The 27,647-nt window shown below is 44.4% G+C and overlaps 1 protein-coding gene across 1 annotated transcript in view; it reads right to left on the bottom strand.

Annotated features, from left to right (window-relative positions):
* Nucleotides 1-7,214: 7,214 nt before the first annotated feature.
* The window catches only part of chmp5b (charged multivesicular body protein 5b), a 31,595-nt gene continuing 11,162 nt past the window's right edge, over nucleotides 7,215-27,647 (bottom strand). Inside the window, exons 2-8 of the mRNA XM_038797594.1 lie at nucleotides 20,076-20,180; nucleotides 16,788-16,834; nucleotides 16,599-16,692; nucleotides 16,293-16,364; nucleotides 13,584-13,692; nucleotides 10,764-10,879; nucleotides 7,215-10,276 (exon numbers count right to left, since the gene is read on the bottom strand). Of these exons, the coding sequence (XP_038653522.1) occupies nucleotides 10,226-10,276; nucleotides 10,764-10,879; nucleotides 13,584-13,692; nucleotides 16,293-16,364; nucleotides 16,599-16,692; nucleotides 16,788-16,834; nucleotides 20,076-20,180 (594 nt within the window). The 3' untranslated portion in view covers nucleotides 7,215-10,225. The remainder of the gene's footprint in view (nucleotides 10,277-10,763; nucleotides 10,880-13,583; nucleotides 13,693-16,292; nucleotides 16,365-16,598; nucleotides 16,693-16,787; nucleotides 16,835-20,075; nucleotides 20,181-27,647) is intronic.

The raw sequence follows: 27,647 nt of genomic DNA, 5'->3' as shown, positions 1-27,647 counted from the left end.
AGGTTTGCTCATTTCCAATCCGCCGGGACTACCCCAGAGTCTAGTGAATTTTGGTAAATTATCACTAGTGCATTTGCAATTTCCCTAGCCATCTCTTTTAGCACTCTGGGATGCATTCCATCAGGGCCAGGAGACTTGTCTACCTTTAGTCCCATTAGCTTGCCCATTACTGCCTCCGTAGTGATAGCAATCATCTCAAGGTCCTCACCTGTCATAGCCTCATTTCTATCAGTCACTGGCATGGTATTCTGTCTTCCACTGTGAAGACTGACCTAAAAAACCTGTTCAGTTCCTCAGCCATTTCCTCATCTCCCATTATTACATCTCCCTTCTCATCCTCTGAAGGACAAATATTTCCCTTAGCCACTCTTTTTTGTTTTATATATTTGTAGAAACTTTCACTATCTGTTTTTATATTCTGAGCAGGTTTACTCTCATAATTTATCTTACTCTTCTTTATAGCTTTTTTAGTAGCTTTCTGTTGCCCCCTAAAGATTTCCCAGTCCTCTAGTCTCCCACTAATCTTTGCCACTTTGTATGCTTTTTCCTTCAATTTGAAACTCTCCCTTATTTCCTTAGATATCTACGGTCGATTTTCCCTCTTTCTACTGTCCTTCCTTTTTGTTGGTATAAACCTTTGCTGAGCACTGTGAAAAATCGCTTGGAATGTTCTCCACTGTTCTCCAATTGTTTCACCATAAAGTCTTTGCTCCCAGGTTTAGTCAGGGTTCCTTTCTTCTTTCTGGGCAGGTGATGGTCCCTCTTTGCTGAGTGGTCCCAGATTAATCTGCCCTAACCTATCAGGGAATAAGAAGATTTTAAAAAATCTCAGACCAGTTTCAATCATGTGACCATCGAAGCAATACTTCCGGTGGCGGTCATGGAGTGAGAGGTTGCACCTTTTGTGGGCCCGCTCAAAGTGGATTTTCTTGGTCCTTCTCCACCCATATGGTGATCATTTTGTGGGTGAAAAGTGTGTGAGTGCCTGATGAAGGTCATTCTCGTCTGGTGCAAGGAACGGAGGACAATAAGTGTTACAAGAAGAAGAGAGCAGTTGGAAAAGGGCAGTTTTCATCATATGTCACAGGTCAAGATGGCAGAGGGTAAGGGCACAGCGTTGCCCACCCAGTGGTCGACAGCGCCAGCAGGAGGGGGTGGGACCTCAGAGGATCTGGTGGGGCCGCTCAGGGCAGCGATTGAGAAAGTGGTGCAGAGGCTGGAGGGTCAGGGCCTGGCCTTACAAGGTGGAGGAGGCGGTCGGAGAGCATGAGGAGCAGATGGCCTAGCTGGCTGTGGAGTTAGGGGTGGTGGTGGACAGCCAGAAGAGGCTAAGAAAGAAGTTGAGGCCCTGGAGAATGGCTCTGGACGACAGAATTTAAGGATAGTCAGGATGCCTAAGGGTATCGATGGAGCAAAATATGTGGCAAAGATATTGGAGCAGTTAATGGGGAGGGGGCCTTTGAACAGTCTCTCGAGGTGGATTATGCGCACAGGGCACTGAGGAGGAGGCCGCAGGTGGGGGGCGCTGTCGAGGGAGATGGTGGTGCGGTTCCACCGCTTTTTGGACAAGGAAAAGATTTTGCTGTGGGCGAGGCAGACCAGGGGGTGCACCTGGGATGGAAGTGAGCTATAGGTCCACCAAGACCTGGGGGCCGAGCTGGCTAAGAGGAGAGCGGGTTCAACTGGGTAAAGGCTGCCCTCTTCAAGAAGGGAGTGAAGTTTGGGGTTTTGTATCCTGCCGGCTTGTGGGTAGCTCATCAGAAGCAGGAGTTTTATTTTGACTCTCCGGAGGAAGGGATGGACTTTATGAGAGTCCATGGACTGGGAGGTGTGTGAGGTGAGTGAACTTTGGAGAGGAGCTTTTGAGTGTATGGTTCCAATGTTTGGGATGGGTTTTGACGGGGGAGTGGCGCCAGTGAGTGTGCTTTTCATTATTCTTTGTTGGGAGGGGTTGGATTGGAGGGGAATGGGGAGATTAGGGGCCTTGGGCGGGGGCCACCATGCTAGCTGGGCGGTCTAGTTAATGGAAGTGAAGTGGGGGGCTGCCAGGAGGAAGGCGTGAGAGGGGGATGGGTTTGTATCTTTGGTTAGGGGAGGGGAGGAGGGGTGGGTTGCTGACATGGGGGTGATTGGTGTGGCGTAGTTGAGAAGGGAGAGATGGTGGTAGACACCAAGGGTGGGCCTGGAGATGCGCATGACACGAGATGGGGGCTGGCTCAAAGAGGGGTATGGAGGTGGGGAACCCTGACCAGGCTAGTAACTTGGAACATGCAAGGGTTGAATGGGCCAGTTAAATGGTCACGTGTGTTCATGCGGACGTGGTTTTTCTGCAGGAGACACACCTGAAGTTGGGGTATGAGACGAGGAGGAGGAAGGGGTGGGTGGGCCAGGTGTTTCACTCGGGGCTGGACATAAAGATGAGGGGGGTGGCGATCTTGATCAACAAGTGGGAGGCGTTAGGGGTGGGGAGCATTGTAGTCGATCGGGGGGGGGGGGGGGGGGGGGTAGATATGTGGTGGTCAACGGAAAGCTGGAGAGGATGCAGTAGTCCCGGTTAATGTGTGTGCCCCGAATTGGAATGATGTGGATTTTATGAAGGGGAAGATCCGGATTTAGATACGCACTGGCTGATAATGTGTGGAGATTTTAATATGATCCTGGACCCGAACTTGGATCGGTCAAGCCGGAAGTCGCTGAGGAGATTCATAGGGTGCATTGGGGGGGGGGGGGGGGGGGGGGGGGATGACACCCGTGGAAATTTGGTGGTCGAGGGCAAAGGAGTTTTCATTCTTTCCCATGTGCTTCCCAGATTTATTTTATTATCATGGATAGGGTGGACAACTCGGGGTATTCGGCAATCATGATCTCTGACCATGCATCGCACTCGGTGGATCTTCGGGTGGTTCAGAGGGAGGCCCAACAGCCACAGTGGAGGTTAGATGTGAGGCTGTTGGCGGATGGGGTGTGTGTGTGTGTGAGCGGGTGAGGGCTGCCATACAGGGCTATGTGGAGGTGAATGATACGGGGGAGGTCACGGGCGCACAGGGAGTGGGTGGAGAGTTTGGTTGATGAGATCCTCCGAGGGTGGATAGGAGGTACTCAGTGGCGCCAAAGAAGGGGTTGCTGAAGGAGAGTCAGAGGCTCCAGATAGGGTTTGGGTTAATGTCGACGGGGAAGGTGGTGGGGCAGTTAAGGAGGGCCAGAGGGCAGTTTATGAATACGGGGAGAAGACAAGTGGATGCTGGCCCATCAATTGAAGAAGCAGACAACGATTAGGGAGATTGGCAGAGTGAGGGATGAAGATGGTAAAGTGGTGATGAATCCAGAGAGGTGGAATGGGGTATTTGAGGTTTTCTATAGGAGGCTATATGAGACGGGACCCCTAGGGGGCAAGAGGGGATGAGGTAGTTCCTGGGTGTGTTGGAGTTTCCCGGGGTGGAGGAGGGGCAAGTGTAGGGCCAAGAGGCCCCGATTGGGTTGCGAGAGGTGATGGATGGCATGGGAGTGATGCAGGCAGCGAAGGCCCCGGGTCCGAATGGGATCCCAGTGGAGTTTGGGACAGAGCAGGGGCCACTGCTGGTGAGGCATATAATGAGGCAAGGGAGAGGTGGGAACTCCTCCCTACTTTGTTTCAGGCTTCTATCTCCCTGATTCCTAAAAAGGATAAGGACCGAGCAGTGTGGGTCATACCGCCCAATATCGCTGTTGAATGTGGATGCCAAGTTATTGGCGAAGGTGCTTGCTTCAGGAATTGAAGACTGTGTGCCTCAGGTAATTGGAGAAGTTCAGACGGGGATTGTGAAGGGATGGCAGTTGTCAGCAAATATCCAGAGGTTATTGAACGTGATTATGATGCCTTTGGAGGGGCAGGAGGTAGAGGTGGTAATGGACGCAGAGAAGGCTTTGATCAGGTGAAGTGGCCATATTTGTTTGTGGTGTTGGGGAGGTTTGGGTTCAGGCAGGGGTTTGTGGTTTGGGTCTGGCTGCTGTATAAGGCAATAGTGAAGAGTATACCGACAAACTGAGTGAGTTCGGAGTACTTGGAATTACATGTTGGGATAAGACAGGGTGTCCGCTTCCCCCCCCCCCCCCGCTCTTCTCCTTGGCGATAGAGCCACTGGCAATGGGCTTTGGAACGTCGGGATTGAACGAGGCGGATAGGGTGGGGTGGGTTTAGAGCATAGGGTTTTGTTGTACACAAATGATCTGCTATTATATATTATTTCGGATCTGTTGTGCTGCATTTGGGGGGGGGGGGGGGGGGGGGGATTATTGGTATTTTGGGGGAATTTGAACAGTTTTCAGAGAGAGATAGAGAGAGAGGGAGAGACCCCCAAATAACTGCTTCATTTTTGCTGATTACCATTGGGAACCAAGACTTGTCCCGTCACCCTCAACCAGGATCAGATGTTAGATTGGCCAGCTGCCAATATAAACTTGTTAGGTGCAAGTCTATGTCCTATTAGATGAAATGAAAAATGAAAATCGCTTATTGTCACGAGTAGGATTCAATGAAGTTACTGTGAAAAGCCCCTAGTCACCACATTCCGGCGCCTCTCTGGGGAGGCTGATACGGGAATCGAACCGTGCTGCTGGCCTGCTTTAAAAGCCAGCGATTTAGCCCAGTGAGCTAAATCAGATGCATGAGGAGCCATGATGTGGAGATGACGGCATTGGACTGGGGTGAGCACAGTAAGAAGTCTTACAACACCAGGTTAAAGTCCAATAGGTTTGTTTCAAATACTAGCTTTCAGAGCACTGCCTCCTTCCTCAGGTGAATGAAGAGGTCTGTTCCAGAAACATATATATAGACAAATTCAAAGATGCCAGACAATGCTTAGAATGCGAGCATTTGCAGGTAATCAAGTCTTTACAGATCCAGAGATAGGGGTAACCCCAGGTTAAAGAGGTGTGAATTGTCTCAAACCAGGACAGTTGGTAGAATTTCACAAGCCCAGGCCAGATGGTGGGGGATGAATGTAATACAACATGAATCCCAGGTCCCGGTTGAGGCCGCACTCATGTGTGCGGAACTTGGCTATACGTTTCTGCTCGGCGATTCTGCATTGTCGCACGCCCTGAAGGCCACCTTGGAGAACACTTACCCGGAGATCAAAGGCTGAATGCCCTTGACTGCTGAAGTGTTCCCCGACTGGCATTCCTGCCTGGTGATTGTCGCGCGATGTCCGTTCATTCGTTGTTGCAGCGCCGGCATGGTCTCGCCCATATACCACGATTTGGGACATCCTTTCCTACAGCGCATGAGGTAGACAACGTTGGCCGAGTCGCACGAATATGTACCGCGTACCTGGTGCGTGGTGTTCTCACGTGTAATGATGGTATCCATGTCAATGATCTGGCACGTCTTGCAGAGATTGCCATGGCAGGGTTGTGTGGTGTCGTGGTCACATCTTCTTCGCAGCCTTCAACACATCATCGATGAAGATGAACATCTAGCCAAGGTCATCCCCACAGCCCCACTACCTGCCTTCAAACAACCGCACAACCTCAACCAAACCATTATTTGCAGCAAACTACCCAGCCTTCAGAACAGCGGGTGTTAATTTGCTAAACTAGAGGGTTAAGTTGTTTTATTTTGTTGGCATGTTGCCCTTCTTTCTTTGTATTATTTTCCTTTTTGGAGTGTTTTGTAAACTTATTGAAAAACTTTGAATAAATACATTTAAAAATAAACATTGGCGAGACCATGCAGACGCTGCGACAATGAATGGAACGGGCATCGCGCGACAATCACCAGGTAGGAATGTTGCCTTCCAGTCGGGGAACACTTCAGCAGTCAAGGGCATTCAGCCTCTGATCTCCGGGTAAGCGTTCTCCAAGGCGGCCTTCAGGACACGCGACAACGCAGAATCGCCGAGCAGAAACTTATAGCCAAGTTCCACACACGAGTGTGGCCTCAACCGGGTCCTGGGATTCATGTCGCATTACATTCATCCCCCACCATCTAGCCTGGGCTTGCGAAATTCTACCAACTGTCCTGGCTTGAGACAATTCACACCTCTTTAACCTGGGGTTACCCCTGTCTCTGGATCTGCTTACCTGCAAATGCTCACATTCTAAGCATTGTCTGGCATCTTTGAATTTGTCTATATATATGTTTCTGGAACAGACCTCTTCATTCACCTAAGGAGTAGTGCTCCAAAAACTAGTGTTTGAAACAAACCTGTTGGACTTTAACCTGGTGTTAAGACTTCTTACTATGCACGTGGAGAACAGAGAGAGAAGATTTGATAGAGGTATTGAAAATTATGATGGGTCTAGACAGAGGAGAAACTTTTCCAATTGGTGGAAGGATCAACAACCAGAGGAGACAGATTTATAGTAATTAGATTTAATTAGGTAATAATATTTTCAGAATGGCAATGTCACTGGACTAGTAATCCAGTCCAAGATTCTGATCAGATGGGATCAAATCCCATTGTGGCAGCTGGTGGAATTAAATCAAATTAATAAATCTGGAATTACACAGCTAGTCTCCATAATGGTGACCATGAAACTAATTTTAATACCCTTTAGGGAAGGCAGTTGGTCATCCTTACCTGGTCTGGCCTACATAGGACTCCAGAGCTACAGCAGTATAGTTGACTTTTAACTGCCCCCTGAAATGGCCCAGAAAGCCATTCTGTTCAAAGACAATTGGGGATGGGCAACAAATGTTGGCCTTGCAAGTGAAGTCTATATCTCACAGAAATAATAGAGAAATGTTGAGGTATTCATAAGGGAATTAGTTTATCATCTGAAAATGAAAATGCAAAGGCTTTGGGAAGGGATGGGTCAGGCACTAGGAGAATTGTTCCTTCAGGGATCTAGCACAGATACGATGGGCCAAACAGCATCCTTCTGTGCTGTAACCATACTATGATTCTAAATTTCTTGATAACCATACTGTGCATCCAAATTAAGCTACTTTCCACAGAGCTAAAAAATAAATGAGGACATTCTAACACTGAGGATGGGACAGAAGTTTCAAGCATGGAATTTTTCTGATAATGACCAGCTCAAAGGGAGGGGTATCTGAGAAGAGAGTCATTGTGTGGGCTGGAGTTACGAGGGTGGGACTCAAATGTTGAGTTAATTCTGTTAGAGGAAAATTACCTAATTAAATCTGACTTATTTGAATCATGATTATGAATTAATAAAAGTTAACCCAGGCGAATAATTCAATTTAATGAAGAGTTCAAACACGAAGGGCATAATTTTAGAAGTAGATTTAATGAAACAGAAATTTGCATTTGTCACCCAGGTCTGAGGAATTTTAGGGACACCAGTTAAAATAATCAGGATAACATGCCTTTTACAAATTGCAGGGATTTTATACAGTAACATCCTTGAAGGTATTTGTGTCTTGCCAGGTTAATGTCAGATATATGTTCCATAGGCATTACAATGTAATGTACATAAGTATTGAGTTAGCCACATAGAAACTTGCTTCAGAAACAGCACCCACTTGGCACACTCTGCTTCAACACAATCTTCTCAAATACAAAGTACCGTTTCCCTGAACTTTGATGTGTGTACACCGAGACTGGCTAAATATTTTTAATCTTCATTAATCTCAAAAACAAGGTATAAATGAACATAAACAACAACAGTGGAGTTTTGAAACCATGGGCGGGATTCTCTACCGGCAGGATTCTCCATTTTGCCGGCGCCCGGGGGTTTACCGACGGCTGCCCTACAATGGGAAACCCAATTGACTGGCTGGCGAAACAGAGAATCCAGCCCCATGTTTTGCAGCATTGGGAGTGTTTAGAAACGAGAAATAGACCACCAAAAAGTAAATGAAAAGTTTACAGATAAAATACCAGAGTCAGGAACATAAAAAATATACTTTGTCTGTCTTCACAGTAGAAGACACAAATGGCATACTCCGGAAATAGCTGGTACCCTCTGTGCTAAAAAGTGGAAAAAGGTACTGGTCAAACTTGAGGGACTAAAATCCAACAAAACATTTTGGGCTACATCCTAGGGTTGTAAAAGAGGTAGATACACTGGCTAAGACTTTCCCAAACTCCCTTAGTTTCTGGAACAACCTCAGCAGATTGGAAGTTTGCAAAAGTAACTTCTATTCCAGAGAAGGAGATAGAAAACAGGGAACTATATGCCAGTTAGCCTGACATCAGTCATTGGGAACACGATCATCCTTAACCTATCATTAAGGAATCAAAAACATGTGCACAATCTCAAGAGAAAAGGGACAATCATTTAGGACTGAAATGTGGAGAGATTTCTTCATGCGGTTGTTTGGAACTCTGTCCCCCAGAGGGTTGCGGATGTTCTAACGTTGAATATATTTAAGGTTGGGATAGACCAATTTCTGGTCTCCCTGGGAATCACGGTACATGGAGAGCAGGTTGGACATTGGAATTGAAGCCAAAGATCAGCTGCGATTATACTGAATGGCAGAGGAGGCTCAATAGCCTATATGCTCTACTCTTGCTTCTATCTCATGTCATTGTGTTCAACAGGATATAGCCTATAAAATTATTTATGCTGATACTTATAGAAGATTTTCAGAATGGATACTGGGTTAAATTTAATATAATAGTCAATGTTTCCTGATTCTGCCCCCCTCATTTTTTCTCAAAATTATCTACTCTTTCCACCCTGCCTAACTCACCTTTATCTTTCCCAATTACCGACATGACTTCAACATATCATTCCTGTGTTTAGGTCACCCCTCCAACTCTGTTTGAATCCCTCTTGCCCACTTTTTTGCAAAATGGCCTCAACTAAATTATGAATGACCTCCCGCTGTGAAACATGACTGTTTTACTTTCTCACTTCAAAATCTCCCTGCAGTGGTAGTTATCATCCATCATGCTACCAATGCCTCTCTCTTGCAGTCAACAACTGTGGGCCTGCTATTGATTAATTGTACTCCAACATAAAATGGAGCTCATGGACATCAATCACGAACTCTTTCCTCTTTCTCATTTACAGGGTGCCCTTCAGTGCTTTCAGTGAAGGTGACATTTGGGGTCTCATTTCATGAATGTTTGTACTATGATAGTAATTTTAGGAATATTAACATTCCTAAGTGACATTTTGGTAAAGCTCTCTTTTGATAGAAATGTGTGCGCATTAAGACAGGAGTCATCATTGCTGGGAAATAGAGAATCCGTCCAAATTTGGTAATACAAGTCAGATGCAAAATCAAATTTTCAGTTGTGGCCTGACAATAGGCTCAATTTCTCCTCAAAACACCACTCACTATAAAACCATTGATACTTTTCCCCCCACAAACAAATTAAGGAGGTCAGAAAATAAATCTTCACAGGTGACAAAAATGTAGAATTCTGATAAAGCCACTGTTGAAGAAGAGTTCAAAATTCTTTTAAATTGGAATTGGATAATTGCATGATGATGCTATTTGAGTATGGAGACTGAAAATGGGCGTCAAATCTGACTAGTTTCATGTGAGGAATAAACAGCAGCGATGTCCCTGTCATCTAATGCCCCTGTGCTGTTCAATTCCATGGCTGTATGAAAAGCATTGTTGTCAATGTTTGCTTATTGTGAATTAGGTAGTTATTGCTAAAACTAATTTCACATCCTTAAGTAAGGGGACTGTCATACTACCCATTTGGCCTAGATTGTAACCTGTACATTAACGTTTAAGGCATTGTTTCAACCACACAAATTCTATTTTTAATATTTTATCTATCAAGATTTCTTCAATTCAGCAAAAAAAGTTAGGAGCCAATTCTTCAGTTACATATTACATAGAAATAGATTTCAATTAGAAGGTTACAATCATGTGAAAATTTATTGCAATAGTAAGAAAAGAGCTTTACAGATTTTAAATAGCCTGTCCATGCAACAAGTTTATTAAAGTACATCAGGTCAACCAATTCCCATACAATGTATTCCACAAACTAGTTTTCTGTATTATCATGCTTGGATTCATTGCAAATTAAAATATTAGATGAATACAAGTAATCATTGCAAATTCACAGGCTGTAAGGGGCATACCATAAGTCAAAATTTGACAAGAGATTTCTTGCACATTATTTAAAGGAATCAAACAGAAACATAAAAGCCCACCTGCAGTAACCATTAAGATGTATGATTCTTTCAAGCACAATTCCATAATGTAGTGACCAGGGTTGTGGTTAGTCCAGGTTTTGATGTTGGAATACATTAGCAAATAACAATATACATACAAAAATGTTTTAATTACAAACTTGCTTGAAAGCATGTGTTAAGTAGCAGGAATCTGAGGCAAACCAAATTCGTCCACCAGTACGCCATCCTGAAAACACAAAGAAGTCTTAGTATTGGGTGTTAGCTAAGAATAAATTCACTTTACTGCTGACAACACGAGTACTGTCCATGTAGAGACTCAAGTGTTGAGTAGGAGTGGGCTAATAATCTAACAATATTAATTTCAACCTTCAGATAGCAGAGTGGGAGATGCTAATGAATGTCAGCTTATCAAAACAGCAGGCATTACATATTGCACAACTAAAAGTGCTTACGGTTCTTAAAACATGTCACTTTGTTCCCCATAAATTCTGATGAGACAGGTGACTTTTCCATCACTTGACAGATTGGGGGTTGAGGGATCAATAGCTTTTGTAATAAAGGAACAATGGTGGCAACACATATGTTGAACAGACTAGCAACATTACAAAACAGCCGGGTTTTCTTTTCAGTAAAATATACCTACTCCATAAATGCATGAATCTAACGGGAACATGCTTAAAGATAGGGTTTACACAGAATGTTATGAAACATACCTTGTTGGTTTTTGCGTCAGTGGGTACACCTTCAGGAATAGATGGTGCAGATGCAGCATCATCTAGATAGGACAAGTCCTCGTCAGCTAAAAGCTCATCACCCAATGCATCCAGCTCTGAATGTATAAAACAAGGTAATTCAATGTAAATAAATGCAGATTTTCTAACATTTGGGCAGCAGGGTAGCATGATGGTTAGCATAAATGCTTCACAGCTCCAGGGTCCCAGGTTCGATTCCCGGCTGGGTTACTGTCTGTGTGGAGTCTGCACGTCCTCCCCCTGTGTGCGTGGGTTTCCTCCGGGTGCTCCGGTTTCCTCCCACAGTCCAAAGATGTGCGGGTTAGGTGGATTGGCCATGCTAAATTGCCCGTAGTGTCCTAATAAAAGTAAGGTTAAGGGGGGGGTTGTTGGGTTACGGGTATAGGGTGGATACGTGGGTTTGAGTAGGGTGATCATGGCTCGGCACGACATTGAGGGCTGAAGGTCCTGTTCTGTGCTGTACTGTTCTATGTTCTATTTACTTAAACAATGTGCTGACCTTGCTGAGGTAAGCATCTGCATACCCAAATCCTTTCCTACAATGCTTTACAACAAATCATTTGGAGCACGCAAGTGTCCTAACAGTGACTTGGGCACTAGATTTCTCTTCTATGCTGTCTAGAGACACAATTGGATAAAAAGACTTTGATCGTACCATGTATGGAATCAAGACCTAGGCATCAATACAATGACCAACAGGATTGCATCAGATTAACATTTTGAGTAACTAATTTTATTAAGTGAAACAAAATCAACTAAAATAATTTGCAATAAGTTGCATTTATGTCAATTCCCTATAGAACTTTCAGGAGTATCTAAATACAGAGTAACCTCATGCATAAACTTGCCAAATGAACTGGACAAATGTTTGTAACAACTGCATTTTCTGTCATTCATTCATGGAATGTAGTCATCGAGCATTTGTTGCCCATCCCCACCTTCCATGAAAGAGGTGGTGAGCTGCCTTCTTGAACCACTACAGCCAGTGTGATCAAAATACTCCCACAGTGCTGTTAGATAGGAAGTTCCAGGAGTTTGTCCCAGCAACAGAAGGTGACTTGGAGGGGAACTCTTGAGTGATGGTGCTCCCATGCACCTGCAAGAATGTTCTTGATCTTCTAGGTCAGGGTTTCACAAACCATGAGCTGTGGAACTCCTTGTGACCTACCAAGAGCATCGGGGAACCCCAAGCATTCTGAATGTCGGCGCCCATTTTTTTTGCCACAAAATGGGTGTGAACGTAGAAATTAAATGTAAATGAGCCTTTTCTAGCTATAAATATGCATATTTTAATCTGGTAAAAATATAAAGTTCTCTGATTAAAAACATACAAGTCTTACCCTTTGCCATTCTCAATGGAAGGAATGATGCTGGAAAGCAGATTCTAATATCGGACACCCGTATTTCTCGCACACTCACATCCTCACGATTTCTGGCTAATTCATGTCCTGCCTCACTTGGCCTCACTGCTGACTGCAAACTATTCTGTTCAGCAAAAGCAAGATGGAATAAGTCAAACTGGCCAGAGTAAGGCCTATCTAAGCACTGGATGATGATAGGCTGATCGACATCCAGTGCTCAAAAGGAACTTGCTCTGATCGGCCCATTTGATTTCTCCAATTCTTTTCGAATTCTGCGCATTTGAACCAGCGGCAGGTGCCGTTGAAGAAACCTTGGCGAATTGCTGCAGTACATTTTGCAGATGGTACACACTGCAGGCTGTGTACCAGTGGTGGAGGGAGTCAATGTTTAAGGTGGTGGATGGGGTGTCAATCAAGTCATCTACACAGTTGTGCATAGTGAGTTGCTTCTTGGAACTACATTCATCCAGGCAAGTCATTTGCACTTCTGACCAGTGCCTTACAAATGGTGAAAAGGCTTTGCAAGGGTCAGGTGGACTTGCCATATAATATCCAGCCTCTGACTTGCTCTTATGTGGGTTTTATGTGGCTGGTCTAGTTATGTTTCTGGTTAATGGTGACATCCCAGGAAGTTGTAGGGAATTCAACAATGGTAATGTTGTTGAAGGTCAAGGCAAAGTAGCTATATCGCACAAATGTTACTTGCCACTTAACAGCCCAAGTCTGAATATGGTGGAGGCTTTGCTGCATGTGGACATGGGCTGCTTCACAATCTCAAGAGTTGCAAAGGGACCATGCAATCATCAGCAAATGTGCCTGCTTCTGACCTTATGATGGTGAGAACGTCATTGATGGAAGCTGAAGATGTACAAGAGCCTAGGAGCCCACCCTGAGGAACTCCTCCAGCAGTGTATTGAGGTAATTGGTCTCCCAAGAACCACAAGTATCTTGCGAGAAATACGTCTAGCTACTGCTCTACTAAACAAGATTATAATTGTGCTCTGATGCTCAACACTGACAGTAATTGTATCATGATACACGTATCCAATAACTTGGAAACACTGAAATTATGACAAAATTCTAGGGCAGCACAGTGGCGCAGTGGTTAGCACTGTTGCCTCACGGCACCGAGGACCCGGGTTCGTTCCCGCCCCGTCGGTGTGGAGTTTGCACATTTCACCTTCACAACTCAAAGATATGCAGGGTAGGTGGATTGGCAACCCTAACGTACCTCCAATAAAATAATTGAGGGTAACTTTTGTGAACCTTTGCTACCAGCACAAGTCCTTGCTGGATTTAAGCAGAGCTGAGAATAGAACTACAACATCAAACTCAGAAATCCACTTTGGTAGGGGAATCTCATGAAATTATAACCTTGTGCCAACCTTGTAGTTATAAATAATGAAGACTTCATTCTCACCAGCTTCCAGATCATCCTCATCAATCTCTGGTGTGCCATAACTGCGACTCAAGGCTTCTTGCACATCATTTGCTTCTTCCATCATGTCTTCCAATTGATCTTGTATGTTCTGTGAAGACCAATAATGGGAAATCATAATGTAGCTACATTAATGTACAGTACGAGGACCTTCTTGCAAAGTTCATGGTTAGTCTAACTCAGGGGTGGGCAAACTTTTCCGTGCAAGGGCCACATTCAGAAATTCACAATTCACAAAGGGCTGCATAGTATATTAAGTAAAATAATTACTTCACCCGGTTATGATTCTGGGCGCCTCATATAGAACATAGAACAGTACAGCACAGAACAGGCCCTTCGGCCCTCGACGTTGTGCCGAGCAATGATCACCCTACTCAAGTCAACGTATCCACCCTATACCAGTAAGTAACCCAACAGCCCCCCCCCCCCATTAACCTTAAAAAAAAATTTTTTTTTTTAAAAATTCTTTTAAAAAAAAATTATTATTTTTTTTTTTTTTTAATGACTTGGTGGGCCGCAGAAATGCCTTTGGCGGGCCGCATGCGGCCCGCGGGCCGTAGTTTGCCCACCCCTGGTCTAACTAGTAACAAAGTTACTATAGGTACTTCTTCATGTAGCACTGGAAAGGTGCAATCCAAATAATAGTAATCTTACTTTCATTACTAGCTGATTGGCTTGCCATGCATAGATGCCAACTTGTGCAAATGAGCATAAGCATCTTAACTGCCAAGCACAGCTTAGACAACTAAAAGTATTCTAGAAGAAGCTATTTTCCAATCATCTGCAAAATGATTGAGTTTATTTTTAAAAAAGAATTATAAAACCAGATATTAAAATCAGCTACCATAATGATATGGACAGCTGGAAAGCAGCAGTTAAATAATCAGGTCACTTTAAAGAAATGCCAATTCCACTGAGCAGATAAACACTTACAGGCAGCTGTGTGGAAACCTTGATTGAGGAAATATCATCAAAAGACAGATGAACTAATCTGTGTGTTAGCCAACAGCATCTACAGCCCACAAGCCATGATGCAGCTGAGTACGTAACACATCAATGGAAGAGTAATCTTGGACAGTCTGAAACACACCACCAGGCCTATCACCATTGCCTTTGGTGTGGAGAACAGTCACGGGTTCAGAAAACAGTGAACTGACATGATCAGTCTTGATCCAGTCTTCGCTGTACACATTTCCATTCATTTAGTCAAATTCATATTTTCAGTTTGACTCCAAATAACCCCACTGAAATTCACAATTTAGGTTGGCTGGCTACCCACAGAGAATAATAGCGAAAGGCAGACACAGCATTTGATTTTGGTGCAGAGATTGTTTCTAAACAATTTATTTTATTTTAGCTCAAAGAAATTACGTTCAAATTAAAACAAACCACAAAGTTTGACATGGTTGACAGCAGAAAGATGTGGGGCTTGAAGTTACGTGAAGGTTATCCTACCCTGCTTTAAGAACAAGAGATCTACTAGATCTTCACAAAATCATGAAATGGAAAACAAAAGAATTTCCAATGGCAGAAGGGATAGTGGGCAGAAAACACAGATTTTAAGTAATTGGAAAAATAATCAGATGCAAGATGAGGAGAAACTTATTTTTGGAAATGCAATGTCTAAAAGGTAGTAGAACAGATTCAATAATAACTTCGAAAAGGAAATGAACAAATACTTGAAGAGGTAAAATTCAGGGTAATTGTGAAAAGACAGTGGAGAGTTGCATTAATTGGATAGCTTTTCAAAGAGATAATGGGGTCAGTGGCCTCCTATGCTGTGTATAAGTCTGTGAATATTATATCCAGACTTTTGTATACATCAATGTAACGCAGTTCTGAGGACTGCCAGAGGTACTGGGCCCTTTGAATGATGCTCAACTAGTGCAGCATCATTTTGTTCCAATGGCTCATGTAGACATGGAAAATCACAGGGCACTGTTAAAAGGAGAAGATGTTTTCTTGGTCAATGTTCCTCCTCAAACACCACCATGTCAAAAGACTTACTGCTGGAAGTAATATGACTATAGCAGCTGCTTACTACAGCCATATCATTTTAAAGTAATTCTTAATATCCAACTACATAAGGAAAGTAAGAGGAACATCCAGTCAATTATAACAGGCAGCATACTGATTGCCAACTGTTAATAGTCTTGTCCCAGGGCACTCATGGCCCTAGCAGCCTGCTTGGAACAGCACTAGCAAAAACTTGAAAACTGGCTGCTTTCTCAATGAAGCATGTATTTAGCTCAGAAATGGTAGGAATTAAGAGAAGAAATGCAACACACCAAGATTAAGAATCAGATATAAAAATCCAGGATATAAAAATATTGATAAATGATAAATTTAGAAATAAATACAGTGACTGATAGAAGTGCAACTCTTCCAACAAAAAGCAGTAGATTTGATTCAATCAATAATTTAAAACATGATGCTGTTAGAGATTTTTGCTAGACAAAGATATAAAAGGATTTGAAGTCAAGGAGTTAAGATTCAGATCAGCCATGATCTCACTGAATGGTGAAACAAGCTCTCTCAGCCAAACTCTGTTCTGACATGAACATTTCATTTGCTGTAGGAAATCAGTTTTATTAACTTTAGAAATGCCTGAAGTAATTATCCTGTTCTTTGTCAGTTGACCAATTTCAGTTAGAAATCACAGCAGTTATGACTCATGGGATATTACTTCACCTCAATTTGATCGATCTTGACTTGTTTGTAAGCTTTCTTCATTTCTTTGACACCAGTTTTCATTGCATCCACCTACACAACAAATCAAAAAATTAGTATAACACTGCACAATTCAATGATGTTTAGTTTAGAATAACTAACTCTATTTAGAAAATGGTGTTTGTTTCTTATAATATAACTTGAGCATTCGCAACATTACTCCTTAATACAGTGAAGATCTCATTTTTACTTCTTCACATTAACTGTGTCCCATATGTATATGAACAATTTAACACTCAGTACTGCAGATATGGTATTTCATCTTACTGTGTTCTTTGTATCTTTCAGCGTCTGTATAGTATAATTGGCTTGTTCCATGTTGAATGACTGCTGCATTAGATTGTCCCTCTGTTGTTCATACCTATCATTGAACATGAAATACATTCAAAAATGTTTACTACTTAAATTATTTTGAGTACACTAAAATCAAGATTGGCTACAGAAAAAAAAACTCACATTCTCTTCTGCTTCAAAACGCGCATTGCTTTTTGCTTTACCATGTTCTAGAAGGCAAAAGAAATCATGAATATTTTTTGCTAATGGTAATCAAGAGTACACAACCACTATCTTTAGTTTAAAAAAAAACTCCCAAAAAGAGGTGGAGAGCAAAATCTTAATAGACCATTGCAGAGCATTTAACTAAATCTTTAATAGATAATGACTCAGATCTTCTGAGGAGCAGCATTCATAATCAGATTGCTGCTCCACTTGAACTATTCCTTACCTTGATGCCTCTCTGCATTTCTTATGCGTTCCAGGCCTAGGTTTCCCAGAAATGAGGAACACTGTGGAACCTCGGGGAGCACTATCACAAAAATGTAGAGTCGGTGGAAATAGACAGGGCATGCCCCCTTTTTATGGCACTAATTGCCATATAAGAAGTTTAATGCTCCACCATGAATGTTGGCAGGCTAAGGCATATAGTCAGGTCAGAGGTAGTTGGGAGTTAGGGAAATTTTTTTTTTTAAATAATTTTTATTGGAATTTTTTACAGAAAATATAAAAATATAACAAGTATAGCAACAAGCAGTAATATGCAACTAACAGCCCCATAACACCCACAATTCCCCCCATACCGTAACATCACATGTATCACACTCCCCCCACCCCCAACAAGAGAACTTAACCATAAATTAAAATTAAATAAATCAAATTTAAATAAAATAAGCAAACATAATCAACATACCCCCCGGGTTGCTGCTGCTACTGTCCCAGTACCCTATCGTTGAGCCAGAAAGTCGAGGAAAGGTTGCCACCGTTTAAAGAACCCTTGCACCGATCCTCTCAGGGCGAATTTAACCTTCTCAAGCTTAATGAAGCCCGCCATGTCATTGATCCAGGTCTCCACGCTGGGGGGCCTCGCGTCCTTCCACTGTAGCAAAATCCTTCGCCGGGCTACTAGGGACGCAAAGGCCAGCACACCGGCCTCTTTCGCCTCCTGCACTCCCGGCTCTACCCCAACCCCAAAGATCGCGAGTCCCCATCCTGGCTTGACCCTGGATCCCACCACCCTTGACACCGTCCTCGCCACCCCCTTTCAGAACTCCTCCAATGCCAGGCATGCCCAGAACATATGGGCATGGTTCGCTGGACTCCCCGAGCACCTGACACACCTATTTTCACCCCCAAAGAACTTACTCATCCTCGTCCCAGTCATGTGGGCCCTATGCAGCACCTTGAATTGGATGAGGCTAAGCCGCGCACATGAGGAGGAAGAATTTACCCTCTCCAGGGCATCAGCCCATGTCCCGTCTTCGATCTGTTCCCCCAGTTCCCCCTCCCACTTCGTTTTCAGCTCCTCTACTGACGCCTCTTCCACCTCCTGCATAAGCTTGTAGATATCGGATATCTTCCCCTCCCCAACCCAGACCCCCGAGAGCACCCTGTCACTCACCCCCCTCGCGGGGAGCGCAGGGAATCCCTCCACCTGCCGTCTAGCAAATGCCTTTACCTTCAGATATCTAAACATGTTTCCCGGCAGGAGCCCAAATTTCTCCTCCAACTCCCCCAGGCTCGCAAACCTTCCGTCGATAAACAGGTCCCTCAGCTGTCTAATGCCCGCTCTATACCATCCTCGAAGTCCCCCATCCATGTTCCCCGGGACGAACCTATGGTTCCCCCTGAACGGAGCCTCCATCGAGCCCCCCACTTCTCCCCTATGTCGCCTCCACTGCCCCCAAATCTTGAGGGTAGCCACCACCACCGGACTCGTGGTATACCTCGTAGGAGGGAGCGGCCACGGCGTCGTTACCAAGGCCCCCAGGCTTGTATCCCCACAGGACGCTCTCTCCATCCGTTTCTATGCTGCCCCCTCCCCCTCCATCACCCACTTACGCACCATCGACACGTTGGCCGCCCAGTAGTACCCCGAGGGGTTGGGCAACGCCAGCCCCCCTCCATCTCTGCTCCAAGAAGACCCTCTTCACCCTCAGGGTGCCATGCGCCCAAACAAATCCCATGATGCTGCTGGTCACCCTTTTAAAAAAGGCCCTAGGGATAAAGATGGGCAAGCACTGGAAGAGGAACAAGAACCTCGGGAGAACCGTCATTTTGACGGATTGCAGTCTGCCCGCCAGCGATAGCGGCACCATGTCCCACCTTTTAAATTCCTCCTCCATCTGTTCCACTAGTCTGGTGAAGTTAAGCTTATGAAGAGCCCCCCAACTCCTGGCCACCTGCACCCCCAGGTACCTGAAACTCTTCACTGCCCTCCTGAAGGGGAGCCTCCCAATTCCCTCCTCCTGATCTCCCGGGTGCACTACAAATACCTCGCTCTTTCCTAAGTTCAGCTTATAGCCCGAGAAGCCCCCAAATTCCACTAACAGCTCCATCACCCCCGGCATTCCCCCCTCTGGGTCCGCCACATATAACAGCAGGTCGTCCGCATACAGCGATACCCGGTGATCCTCCCCACCCCGCACCAGACCCCTCCACTTCCCTGACTCCCTCAACGCCATGGCCAGTGGTTCAATCGCCAGTGCAAAGAGCAGGGGGGACAGGGGACACCCCTGCCTGGTCCCACGATAAAGCCTAAAATACTCCGATCTCCTTCCATTTGTGACTACACTCGCCATCGGCGCCGCGTAAAGCAGCCTCACCCATCTGATGAATCCATCCCCAAATCCAAACCTCTCCAGCACCTCCCACAGGTACCCCCACTCAACTCTATCAAACGCTTTCTCTGCGTCCAGCGCCATCACTATCTCCGCCTCCCCCTCCACTGCCGGCATCATGATAACATTGAGCAGTCTCCGCACATTCGTGTTGAGCTGCCGCCCCTTGACAAATCCTGTCTGATCTTCATGAATTGGGAGTTAGGGAAATTAGGGCATCAGTGAAAGAGTGACTGGGGGATCAGTTTTGTATTACACAGGAGTTAGACTAGTTTTTAATCTGTCTAACATTTCCAGGGTAACTATCCAGGTAAATACATTCGGAATTGTCCAAAGTCTCTGACTCCAACTCAAGAAACATTTGGTGGGGTGGGTCCTCGGGAAGCAGAAAGTCAAAATCTCTGGAACAATTCTTACGGGGCACACATGTCAGAACCTCTTCAGGGTCCCGACATCCATCTGACTACAATTTGATGGTATTATCCATGTAAGGAATAGTACTTTATATCCCAGAATTTTAAATGCTTTAAATAAACTGCATTGATTTTCATCTCACATATAAAAATATATAGCAGAAAGCAAAGATCTCGCTTTCATATTTTGTAATCAAGATGATTTATTAAATACTAACCTTAGATGCGCCATCTCTCATTTTCTTCATTTGGTCTTTGTATTTGGCCAATTCAACATCAAGCCTAGCAATTTTCTTATCGATAGATTCTGCTCGACCATCGACCTGAACAAAAAGACCAAATGTTTTTAAGTTTCGCCATTCCTTCAAATAGAGCTAACAGAAGAGGTGGTGTAAGGCTCTGAGAATATACAAAATCTCTCTTTTAAATTCAGTGTACCCAATTATTTTTTTCCAATTAAGGGGCAATTTAGGGGCATGAGAACCTGTGGAAGGGGATACTGGATGCCGACCAAGAAGAAAAAAAGAATGATATTAGACAATTTGAAAGTGCAAGGCCCCTATCAGCAACTGAAGAGGAAAGTGCAAGATTGGGAAGTGTGGAGAAACGAGCTTAGGATGGCCTGGGGCAGATATAATACTACCCGGGATTAAAAAACATCACTTACTTAGGCAAACTAGAGAAACTAGAGTTGTTCTCCTTATATCGGAGAACATGAAGGTGAAAGGATGGTAGAAGTAGATTTAATAACTTTCAAAATGGAGCTGAACGAATACCCAAAGTAAACATTTTCAGGAGGACGGGGAAAGGACAAACGAATGGGACTAACTGAATAGCACTTTTACAGAGCCAACAGACACTATGGGCCATGTGGCATCATTCTGTATTGTATTATTCTATTTTGTTACTTTCCTTGAAAAGTTTATTACAGGTTGTTTTTTCTTCTCCTGTAGAAATAAAAGCTAGAAAGAGACAAGCGGGTAGCAAAGTCAACAAAGAACAGAAATCACAGAACCAAGAAGCTACCACAGCAGAACAAAAATACAACTGAAATCACAAGGAGCAAGACTGCAAGTTTTGTTCAGTGTCGCTTCATGTGACCCCTTTCCATTATTCAGTGCGAGTAAAGAGTAACATAAACCAGATTTTGGGGTACAGGGAGAGCAAATTGTAGTCCAAAAGTGTAAAATGGTGGTTACGTTGCCTCAAATAAACAGTAAACATCTACAAGGGCGTGCTGCACTGTTGGAGGTGCAGTTTGCTGGGTGAGATGTTAAACCCGTCTATCTCCTCAGATGGGTGTAAAAGATCCCAGCACATTATTTGAAAAGAAGATGAAATCTCCCCATCATTTATCACATTGCTGTTTGTGGAAGCTTGTCATGCGTAAACAGGCAGTCACATTTCCTTACATTAGAACAGGAACAACAAAAGTTCATTTTATTTGTTCTTAGGATGTGAGCATCAATGGCAGAAACCAGAGATTATTGTCCATCCCGAGCTACCCTTGATAAGATGGTGGTTCCCCTTCCCTAACCGCTACAGTTCATGTGCTGCAGGTACACCTGCGGTGCTGTAAGGGAGTTCTCGTATTTTGACCCAACAATAGCAACAGTGATAAGTTTCAAGTCATGACAGTGTGTGACTTTGAGAGGGACGAGCAGATGATGGTGTTTCCATGCTTCTGTGGTAGAGGTTGAGAATTTGGAAGGTGCTGTATAAAGTGCTTTGGCGAGCTGCTATAGTGCATCTTGGAGATCAGGGTTTTTTCAAACTAAGGGTCATGAGCAGGGCAATCAGTAGAAGTGTCCCCGATCACGGAGGAAGAGCCCACTGGCAGCGACCGGCTTGTAACTGGAGTGCGCCGGCCGCGACTGGCTTGTAACTGGAGTGCGCCGGCCGCGTCCGGCTTGTAACTGGAGTGCGCCGGCCGCGACCGGCTTGTAACTGGAGTGCGCCGGCCGCGACCGGCTTGTAACTGGAGTGCGCCGGCCGCGACCGGCTTGTAACTGGAGTGCGCCGGCCGCGACCGGCTTGTAACTGGAGTGCGCCGGCCGCGACCGGCTTGTAACTGGAGTGCGCCGGCCACGACCGGCTTGTAACTGGAGTGCGCCGACGGCGACCGGCTTGTAACTGGAGTGCGCCAGTCACGACCGGCTTGTAAACGGAGAGCGCCGATTGGAACCGGCTTGTAAACAGAGAGCGCCGATGGAAACCGGCTTGTAAACAGAGAGCTCCGATGCCAACCGGCTTGTAAACGGAGAGTGCCGATGGAAACCGGCTTGTAAACAGAGAGCGCCGATGGAAACCGGCTTGTAAACAGAGAGCGCCGATGCCAACCGGCTTGTAAACGGAGAGCGCCGATGGAAACCGGCTTGTAAACAGAGAGCGCCGATGGAAACCGGCTTGTAAACAGAGAGCGCCGATGCCAACCGTCTTGTAAACGGAGAGTGCCAATGGCAACCGGCTTGTAAACGGAGAGCGCCGATGCCAACCGGCTTGTAAACGGACAGTGCTGATGCCAACCGGCTTGTAAACGGAGAGCGCCGACGGCAACCGGCTTGTAAACGGAGAGTGCCGATGCCTACCGGCTTGTAAACGGAGAGCGCTGATGGAAACCGGCTTGTAAACGGAGAGCGCCGACGGCAACCGGCTTGCAAACGGACAGTGCCGATGGAAACCGGCTTGTAAACGGAGAGAGCGCCGATGGAAACCGGCTTGTAAACGGAGCGCGCCGATGGAAACCGGCTTGTAAACGGAGAGCGCAAGATCATGGAGGAAAGATTCTTACTTTTTCCAGCTGCAAGCAAGCAAGGAACAAGACTGTGAAGAACTGAAGATGGATCATTTTAAACAAAGAGAAAACTGAAATCACAAACAGCAGTGTATGGCTTTGTTAATTGTGCCAATGCAAATCAGGATGCAAAGTCCATGTGTGTTATATGCAGGGAAGTCCTGGCAAATGAACATTTAAAACCCTCAAAACTTCAAAGACATTTGAAGACTAAACATGGCGAGTTCAAGGACAAACATTTTGATTTTTTTCATAGGATGCAGCAAGAATTTAAATCATCAGCTGAAGTCCTTAGCAGAAATGTGACATTGAAAAACAAAGCAAGTGAGATTGTGACTGTTACAAGGGGGCACAACTATAAGGTTCATAGTGGAAGATATAGGAGGGATGTCAGAGGTAGGTTCTTTACTCATTAAGTAGTTGGGGCGTCGAATGCACTTCCAGCTATGGTAGTGGAGTTGGACACTTTAGGAACTTTCAAGCGGTTATTGGATAGGCATATGGAGTGCACTAGAATGATTGCGAGTACGTTGATTTGATCTTAGTTGCAGACTAGTTCAGCACAACATCGTGGGCCAAAGGGCCTGTACTGTGCTGTACAGTTCTATGTGAGGACCAAGCAGGCTCACTTGTTGCATTAAAGGTAAGCGAAAATGGTGGGTCACGAAGGCCGACCGGCATGGGCCGCGAAGTCCGGCCGATTGGTAAAAGTAGGTCCCGGGGAAAAAGTGTGAAAAACACTTGTCCACACTGCTATCACTGTGCGCTGGTGACGAATGGAATGAATGTTGAAAGTGTGGAACAGGTGTTGAGCAAGGGAACTGCTTTGTCTTGAATGGTGCTAAGTTTCAACATTGTTGGCGCTGCACTCATCCAGGCAAGTGGACAGTATTTCATCTCGGTCCTCGCTTGTGTCTTATTAGATGGTGGGCATGGGGACTTAGGAAATGAGTTACTTGCCTCTGAATTCCCAGTCTCGGACTTGTTCTTAGCACAGTATTTACATAGCTAGTCCAGTTAAGTTTCTAATTATTGGTAACCCCTCAGTATATTGAGTGGAGGACTGAGCAATGGTAACATCATTGAATGTCACAGGGAGGTAGTTAGATTCCCTCTTGTTTGAGATAGCCATTGCCTCCTACTTGTGTGGAAAATACTTGATGCTGATCAGCCCACCCATGAATGTTATCCAGGTCTGGTTAGCCTAACATCAGTAGTAGGTAAAATGCTAGACTCTATTATAAAGAATGTGATAACAGGACACTTAGAAAATATCAACGGGATTAGACAAAGTCAATATGAATTTATTAAAGAGAAATCATGTTTGACTAATTCACTGCAGATTTTTGAGGACTTAATGAGTAAAATAGATGGGTGAACCAGTCGATGTGGTGTATTTGGATTTTCAGAAAGCTTTTGATAAAGACCCACATAAGAGGTTTGTGTGTAAACATAAAGCGCATGGGATTGGGGGTAAAATATTGGCATGAGAATTGGTTAGCAGACAGGAAACAGTAGGAATATTTTTCGAAGTGACAGGTGATAACCAGTGGGATCTCACATGGACCAATGCTTGGGCCCCTGCTATTCACACTACATCAATGATTTGGATGAGGGAACCAAATGTAATATTTCCAAGTTTGCTGGTCACACAAAACTGGGAATACGAGTGTTGTGGAGGATAAGAGGCTTCAAGATTTAGACAAGTTTAAAAAATAAATAAAATGAGAGTACCCAATTATTTTTTTCTAATCAAGGGGCAATTTAGCATGGCCAATCCACCTAACCTGCACATATTTAGGTTTTGTCGGTGAAACCCACGCAGACACAGGGAGAATGTGCAAACTCCAGACAGACAGTGACCCGGGGCCGGGATCAAACCCAGGCCCGCAGTGCCGTAGGCAGCAGAGCTAAACACTGTGCCACCTTGCCACCCTATGATTTAGACAAGTTGAGTGAGTGAGCAAACATATGGCAGATGCAGTATAACATGGATAAATGTGAAGTTTTTCCATTTCAGATGGAGAAACTGAATGGTAGCCTATTATTTAAATGGTGATAGATTGGGAAATGTTGATGTACAAAGAGTGTCCTGTACAGCAGTCTGAAAGCAAGGATGCAAATACAGCAAGCAGTAATGAAGACAAATGGTATGTTGGCCTTCATTGCACAAGGAATTGAGTACAGGACAAGGATGCCTTACTGCAGCTGTATGCGGCTTTGGTGAGACCACACCAAGTTGTGTGCAGTTTTGGTCTCTTTGGCTAATAAATGATATACTTACCATAGAGGGAGTGCAGCAGGTTTATGTCGCGTGAGGAGAGATTGGGTAACTGGCCTGTATTCACTGGAATTTAGAAGAATGAGAGGGGCTCTAATAGAATATAAAATTCTGGCAGGGCTGGATAGATGCAGGGATATGATTTCCTCTAACTCGGGCTCTAGAATAAGGGGTTAGTCTCAAGATAAGGGTTAGGCCATTTAGAGTCGAGATGCGAAACTTTGTCACATAAGGCGGTGAACCTGTGGAATTCTCTACCATAGAAGGCTGCTAGGGCCAAGTCACTCAATATATTTAAGGAGGAAGAAGAATTTTAAACTCTGAAGGCATCAAGGTGTATGAATTAGAGGGTCAGCCATGTTTCTATTCAATGGCAGAGCAGACTCGAAGGGCCGAATGGCCTAACCTGCTTCCATTTTCTATGCTTCTTGCTACATGCAGGCACAGACTACTTCAGTATCTGAGAGAAGCAAAGAGCTGGAAAAACTCAGGTGTGTGCTGGCCCTCTGAACGAGCAATTCACCCATAGACACATCAAATTCTCCCTGTAGCCCTGCACATTCTTCCTTTTCAGCAAATGAAAGCCTGGACAACCTACCTCCACCACACCCCCTCAGGCAGTGTGTTCCACATTCTAAACTAAAGGCAAAATACTGCAGATACTGGAGATCTGAGATAAAAAGAGTGTTGCAAAAGAACTCAGATCTGGCAGCATCTGTGGATAGAGACGCAAAGTTAATGTTTCAAGTTCAATATGACGCTTCTTTGGGACAGAAGTTGTCAAACTTGAAGTTTTTCCAACACTTCCTGCTTTTATTCCAGATTTACAGCATCTGCAGTATTTTGCATTTTCTCCTGTATTTGAGGAGTTGCAAATGGTACTGAACCCTCTACAATCATCAAGGAACAGCCCCACTTCTGACCTTATCTGACCTAAAGATGGTTGAGCCTAGGACACTACTGTGAGAAACTCCCACAGCAATGTCCTGAGACTGAGATTATTGACCTTTAACTCACTGGCATCTTCCTTTACAGTAGGCACGACTCCATCAATTGGAGAGTTTTCCCCAATTCCCATTTACTTGAATTTTGCAAGAGTTCCTTGATACCAAACTGTCCAGCACTGCCTTGATATCAAGGACAGTCACTCGCATCCACCTCTGGAATTCAGCTCTTTTGTTCATGTTTAGATCAAGCCTATAATGAGGTCTGAGCCTTGTTGCCATGGTGGAACTCAATCGGAGTTCTGGTGAGCAGGTTATTGCTGAGTTGGTGCCGCTCGATAGCAGTGTCAATGACAGCGTCTATCACTTTGTTGATGATAGTAGATCCATGGGGTAATAATCGGCTGGGTTGGATTTATTCTGCTTTTTGTGGATAGCACATATCTGAATAACTTTCCACATTGCCAGGTGGATGGCAATGTACTGTATTGGAACACCTTAGCTAAGGACATGACTAGTTCTGGAGTACAAGTCTTCAACTCTACAGCTGGCATGTTATTAGAGCCCATAGCCTTTGCCATGCTGAAATGACTGTAAAGCACTTTGAGATGTCCTGAGATTGTGGAAGACACCATAAAATGGCAAATTCTTTCATTCCTTCCAGTTCTGACGAAAGGTCACTGACCTGAAAACTTTCTCTCAGCAGATGGGCTGCCTTGTTTGTAGAGTACTTCCTGTTTATCTTATTTTCTTTATTGGGTGGTTTTCCTGGTATTTAACATACTTGAAACCCCAATCTGTCTGTCCATATGAAAATGAAAAATTTTACAGAATAACTTGGTTTTGTATGAAGTGGTAGTAAACTAGGGGACGAACATTTCAAATATCTGCATCTCTCATCACGCACCTAAAAAGATGTTATCAGAACCTCAGGACTGGATAGATTTGTAACAGAAACTGCACTTCAGAAACCAGTTACCAATATTTGGTTTGTCTGCTGTGTGTAGTTTGGTACTTCGTAAGCTAAGTTACCATTAGTCATACAGGGAAAAGAAACTCAACAATAAGGCTCTGTGTCTAAACAGCATACTATATTGTTCCAGGAAACAGAACTGTACCAGTGTCGTCACTAGGGTTTCAACAGAGTGAACGAAATATTTTCATGTTACATGCGAAAAATACCCAGCAATACAATGATAGACTGTTGCCCTTAAATTTGGAAACAGCACATTCTGAACCAGAGTCAAGTGCTGATGATTGTGGGCCATTGGCAAGTGCTAATTGAGGTGGTTTATTAGAAGCTAATTGGTTTATGCATTGAAAGTATTGGTACAATTCTACTGAGAGCAATGAATTACTAACTGAAGGTCCTTTTCTTTTTATGGCTAAATTACTGGAAAGGTCTAGACCAGCTACATTCAAGTGAGATTCAGAGTGCCATTTTTCTCCGAGTGTCGGGAGTTAGGGAAGAGTGCGGGTTTAGGGAAGTGGAGATTTAAAGAGCAGGAGCTAAGAGAGACGCCTCTGGGCAGTGGGCTGAGTTCGAAAAATAATCCAGGAGAGATATAGAACAGTACAGCACAGTCTAACGGTTGTTTTGCCTACCTGTGCTCGGGTTTGGGATATCTCATCTGGGCTGCAGAAGGGTAAAGATCCAGTTGCCGTGGTCCAGGTCGGTAACAATGACATAAGCAGAACAAGGATAGAAGTTCTGCTGAAGGAATATGAGCAGCTAGGACTAAATTAAAAAGCAAAACCAAAAAGGTAATAA

Source organism: Scyliorhinus canicula, chromosome 5 (assembly GCF_902713615.1).
Source record: "Scyliorhinus canicula chromosome 5, sScyCan1.1, whole genome shotgun sequence".
NCBI classification, from domain to species: Eukaryota; Metazoa; Chordata; class Chondrichthyes; order Carcharhiniformes; family Scyliorhinidae; genus Scyliorhinus; species Scyliorhinus canicula.
This window is presented reverse-complemented; position numbering and strand designations above follow the sequence as displayed.